At 37.5% G+C, this 5,693-nt stretch overlaps 1 protein-coding gene across 1 annotated transcript; it reads left to right on the forward strand.

The window, feature by feature from the left end:
- The first annotated feature begins 922 nt into the window (after positions 1-922).
- On the forward strand, positions 923-4,789 carry LOC127252812 (uncharacterized). Its single transcript, XM_051277142.1, has 5 exons — positions 923-1,141; positions 1,596-1,841; positions 2,154-2,848; positions 2,948-3,078; positions 4,548-4,789. The coding sequence occupies exons 1-5, from the start codon at positions 923-925 to the stop codon at positions 4,787-4,789; spliced, it is 1,533 nt and encodes a 510-aa protein (XP_051133099.1).
- The last annotated feature ends 904 nt before the right edge of the window (positions 4,790-5,693 follow it).

Genomic DNA, 5,693 nt, shown 5'->3' on the forward strand with positions numbered 1-5,693 from the left:
GGATAATCGAAAGAGAAGCAAACCTAAGTACTAACATAGGCACGACCTGATACCCTTCTAGCATCGAACTATCCTCTAAGAAGGAACCACCTTGGTCGACACTTTGGAGAGATCTTCCACCTTCCCCAAATGCCATGAACTTGAGGCTTTCTATTCAAACCCAAATTTCAGAATTAAACCCCATAGAGCATGCAATGGAATTGCATTCCATAAATATTATATTGAAAGAGAAAGTATTTCTATAAAGTATAACTTTCCATGAAATGAAATGATCATAAATGATCAAATATTTATTAAAATATATTTTCTTGGTGTGTCTTACAAAGAACATTAAGGGACCTATTTATAGGAGTGAGGGAAAGAGAAAGTGCATATGTTTTCAATGTGGGATGAGTTTTGTAAGTATCTACCAATGAGTGACACCTAGCTAATGGTCCCCCCCATGCATGTGAGAGGCATGTGAGAGCTTATTATATATATATATATAAGTAGTCCCAAGGGATGGTCCCCCAACTTGAGCATGTGCAAACCTAGGTTTGTATAATTACTTATTAAACCCTCTATTTTCGCAAACTCCTAGGTTTGCACAAATTTTCCATTAGTTGTCCGATTGAGGCGTTGCAAGCTCCAATGTAACCTTTACAACCATTGCACTTGCCCTAGGCTTTCCATTAAGTCCTCACATATTGTAACATAGTCCTTCGGTTAGGCTCCAAATCTTTAATTTCTTTATCAAGCCTTACAATTTTTCAATGCACGCTTTCGCTCGAGCTCTCAAGACTGGTCCGATTGGAATATGCGGAATAGCAAGTCCTGATCTTTTTGCATCCATGTCAAACGGGAGAACTTATTCCATGGGAGATGCAAAGTGGGAGAAAAGGTAAGTAGCTTGATCATTGATGGAGGTAGTTGCACTAATGTTATGAGTGACCTTGCAGTAAAGCAGTTGGATTTGAAAACCCTTGTTCATCCGAAGCTGTATAATTTACAATGGTTGAGCAACTGTGGCGAGATCAATGTTCTCAAACAAGTGGATTTGGAGTTTGATATTCAAGGGTACAAAGACAAAGTTAGGTGTGACGTAGCCCCGATGAAAGCTTGCCATGTGTTACTAGGACGGCCTTGGAAATTTGATAAGAAGGTACTTCATGATGGATATCGTAATAGGTACACTTTCTCCCATCTTGGAAACCTATTAATTTAAAGCCATTGAGTCCGAGAGAGGTCAACGAGGATCAAAAGTATTTATACACAAAATATGCGGCGGAACAAAGCGAGAAGAGAACTCAAAAGAATGACAAGAAAGTCCTTGTAGGAAAAGATGATAAGAAAAGTAAGTGCATTTCAAACACCCTTGACCCAGATAAAATTTTTGAGCAGTGTTATTTTCAAAAATCTTCCAATCCCTCTTCTTCAAAAGGCAAACACTCAAATTCAAAAAACATGAGTGGCGTGCGTAAGGGAGATGCCGACAGATCTTCTATACACGAGAGTGTGATGACTAACTTATTTTTTAACAGGAAGAAGATCAATCAACTGGAAAATGGAGTACATTGTTTGTTAATTGACTAAGCCTTCATATTTGTCTCATCAAGACACTAATGTTCTTCCCTCTAGCATTGCAAATTTCCTTTATCCCGGAATCTTCTCTTCCAAATCAACTAGCATATAGAGCCAATCCGGATGAGATAAAGGAAATCAAAAAGCACGTTGATGAGTTCTTGAGCAAAGGATGGGTTCGCGAGAGTCCCAGTCCTTATGCGGTGCCCGTACTTTTGGTGCTAAAGAAAGCTGTGGGATGGAGGATGTGCGTTGACTGTCGTGTTGTCAATGCAATTGCGGTAAAATATTGTCACCCAATTCTGCGATCTTTTTCAAAATTGATTTGAAAAGTGAGTATCACCAAATTCGTATGAATCAAGGTGATGAATGAAAACAGCCTTCAGAAAAACTTTTTGTTTATATGAGTGGGGCTTGTTATGCCATTTGGACTCACAAATCCCCTGAGCACTTTTATGAGGTTGCTGAACCATATTTTGAGGAATTTCATTAACAAATTTGTTTTTGTGTATTTTGATGATATACTCATTTGTAGTCAATCTATTAATGCACACACAAAACATGTTAATGATGTACTTGATGTTCTTCGAAAGGAGAAGTTGTTTGCTAACCACGAGAAGTGCGACTTTTATGTCGACAAGTGCAATTTCCTTGGTTTTATTGTAGGAAAAGATGAGATTAGTGTGGATGAAAGCAAAGTGAAGGCAATTCAAGAATGGCCTACACCGACGAAGGTGAAGGATGTTCGGAGCTTCCATGGCCTTGCAAGCTTCTACCAAAGATTTGTGCGAAACTTCAGCACCATTGCCACCACACTAACTGCCATTACGGAAAAGGATGATAAGTTTGAATGGGGAAGTATTCAACAAGATGTTTTTGATACAATGAAACAAAATCTCACACAAGCACCTATCTTTGTTTTACCCAATTTTTCAAAATCTTTTGAGGTTGAATGTGATGCTTCTTGTTTAGGGGTTGAAGCTATTCTAACTCAAGATAAAAGATCTGTGGCCTACTTCAGTGACAAGTTACATGGTGCAGCTTTCAACTACTCCACATACGAAAATGAACTCTATTCCTTTGTCCGTGCTCTCCAAACATGGCAACATTACTTGTGCCCACGTGAGTTTGTTGTCCATACCGACCATGAGTCCTTGAAGCACATCAAATCCCAAAAAAAGTTGAGTCCAAGATACATCCGGTGGATCTCTTTCATCGATACCTTCCCGTATATTATCAAATACAAGAAAGGTAAAGATAATATGGTAGCCAGTGCACTCTCCCGAAGGTACACTCTTGTTGCTACCCTTGAATCTAAATTGTTTAGATTATCCGAATTGAAAGATTTATATGCAAATTATTTTGATTTTTCTGAAATTTTTGCTAGGTGTCTTAAGCATGCTTATTACGATAAGTATAATTTGCATAATGGGTACCTAATGTGTGAAAATCAGTTGTGCATTCTATGTTCACTAAGGCATTTATTGATTTCTGAGGCACATTTAGGAGGATTAATAGGTCATTTTGGAATTTCAAACACTTTAAACTTGTTAAAAGAACACTTCTTTTGGCCAAAAATGAAAGTTGATGTAGAGAAGTGACACGCCCCGACTGTGTATAAACCCAATGTATTTTTCTTACCTATAAAGTTTAATAGAACTAATGGATTAAGAATATGGATAAAAGAAAAGAGAAGGGAGAAGAAAAGATAATGCAAAGAATGTGAATTACTATGGATGATAACCAACCATGAGAATAAGTCTCGAGCCTGAAATCAATCCATAGGCTAAAACACAAAATCTCACTGCAAAGGATTGGAAGTCACGAACTGATGGAATCACTCCATATACCTGATTTGAGACTCTAAATGCGAGGAAATCACTCCCTAACATTAGAAAATTATAAAAGTGAAATTTGATTCAAGATGTAAAAAGTTCTCATTACAATGATAGGCAAGGACATTATATAGAGGTCCTTGCGGAAAATAAAAGGCAACAAATAATAAAGAAAACAAACCAAAAGGTAAGTCTAACTATAAGGAAATAAATAATAAGGTAAGTTCTAGATATAAAATTATACTATATGGAAACTTATAATAAAAGAAATTAAAAATTAAGGTAACTTCTAGAAGCCTCCATAAGTGACGATTCTCTTGATGATCTTCCATAATTTGTAATTTTGTTGATAATCTTTCATAATTAGTGATTCTCTTGATCTTTCAATTCTAATTCTTGTGGGTCCCCTTGAAAGAGTGTCAGGTGAGGGTTAAGTGGTCTCCAAGCATCATCCTTAAATTGATTCTCCATGAAAAATCGTTGGGTCAACGCAATGACGGATTCTTAAAACTGATGAGCTCGGCTTCGAGTGATAGGTCCCACGGGCATTTGAATCCTTGAAGATTGGACGTCCTCGTCAGTCCCTTCTTCTTGAAAAGCTTTCTTGTCTCCCGAACAAGATATTCATCTACTACATAAAAAAGGCTTAAGTCATAAACATTAAAAGTATCATGAACTTGGTACTCACCTGGGAGTTCAAGTTTGTAGGCATTATCATGAATGCATTCCAATACTCGAAATGACTCATCACCACATGGAGTAAGTTTTGGCTTTCAAAACTCTGGAAATCTTTCATTCCGTAAGCGTAGCCAAACCCAATCCCTCATCTCGAATACAACTTTCTTGCACCCATAGTTATCTTGTGTCATGAAAGAGAAAGAAGCGTGTCATATTAATAAAAGCCTGAGTCATGTAATTACGTTCTTAGACTGTAATTGCAGTATAAATAGCATATTTTACTTGAAAGGAAGGGAATAAGAAGAAAAACACCTAATTACCTGTCTTTTTTTTATTTTTTTTCCTCTTAATCTCCTTGCGCTCTGTCCACATTACTAAAGGCGTGACAATTTGGTATCGGAGCAGGTATTCTTCGCTGCTCTTTTGATGCTCCTATGATGACATGATCTCAATCACAACGGTTGGATACTCTAGAACAACAAGTGATAGAAGTTATGGACAGGAAACCTGCTATAGTCCACGGCCAAATTCAAATGGAATCTAGACTTGAATCTAAGAAAAATGCGAAGCTGAAGAGTCTAGGAGACATGCTGAAGACTCAATTTGTGAATTTCATAAAGGAAAAACAAGCTGGACCTTCAACCAGAGGTAAAGAACCTTTGGATCCTTCTTCTGCACATATAGCTTTTGACTATGCTACTAAGCCTAGGGAATGAAGGGAAATATTGTCTTCTATTTCTATGACTAGGTTGAACGAGTTGAACCATGCTTTACACAATAATAAATTGCGATCGAAGTTTCCAAAATTTAATGGAGATAATCCTAGGCTCTGGCTTAGAAAATGCACTAGGTATTTTGCTTATAATCCAGTGTCCGATTATGATAAACTCAGCCTCGTTGCTATGAATTTAGAAGGAGCATCTGATAGTTGATTTGTGGACTATATTGAGGAAAACATTTATCTGTCATGGCCTGAATTCTCTGGATTAGTATTGGAAAGGTTTCTAAATCCGGCTTGAAGGAGTTTAGTTGCTCAGTTTATTAAATTGAGGCAAAATACCACTGTGTAGAATTATATTCAGGAGTTTGAAGAAATGAGAGTTTTAGTAAGAGAGGATAATAAATCTTTGAAAGAAAAATATTTTGTAAAAAGTTTTATTGGTGGATTGAAGGAAGAGATTGGAAAGTTTGTGACTATGTAGAAACCTATTACTTTGATAAATGCTATTCAATTGGCCATCCAAAGTGAGGATATAGTCAATCTCCTCACTAAGGGACAGAGAGGACTGAACAGAAGTGGCAATCCTCAACCAGCAGTGCCAACAACTAAGAATGGTTCCGATGTTGCTAAGCCAAGGTTACGTCCTATTAGAAGGTTGTCTCCTGAAGAAATGAAGGCTAGAAGAGAGAAGAATTTGTGCTTCAATTGTGATGAGGTGTTCCATATAGGACACAAGTGCAAAAGAGTATACTTGATCATGGGAGAAGAAAGTGGGGAGGATGACAGTGGGACTTTTGAGTTGGGAGAAGAAAGTGGGGAGGATGACAGTGGGACTTTTGAGTTGGGAGAAGGCCAGCAAGGGTTGGAGGAACCCCAAATCTCTTTGAATGTTGTGGCTG

This window comes from Andrographis paniculata, unplaced genomic scaffold (assembly GCF_009805555.1).
Source record: "Andrographis paniculata isolate CXL003 unplaced genomic scaffold, ASM980555v1 Contig49END, whole genome shotgun sequence".
NCBI classification, from domain to species: Eukaryota; Viridiplantae; Streptophyta; class Magnoliopsida; order Lamiales; family Acanthaceae; genus Andrographis; species Andrographis paniculata.

Coding starts and splice junctions, on each gene's coding strand:
- LOC127252812 (XM_051277142.1), top strand. CDS start 923: ATGAGTGACCTTGCAGTAAAGCAGTTGGATTTGAAAACCCTTGTTCAT. Junction 1,142..1,595: donor CTTGGAAATTTGATAAGAAG/GTACTTCATGAT, acceptor TGTCTCATCAAG/ACACTAATGTTCTTCCCTCT. Junction 2,849..2,947: donor GCCAGTGCACTCTCCCGAAG/GTACACTCTTGT, acceptor AATTTTTGCTAG/GTGTCTTAAGCATGCTTATT.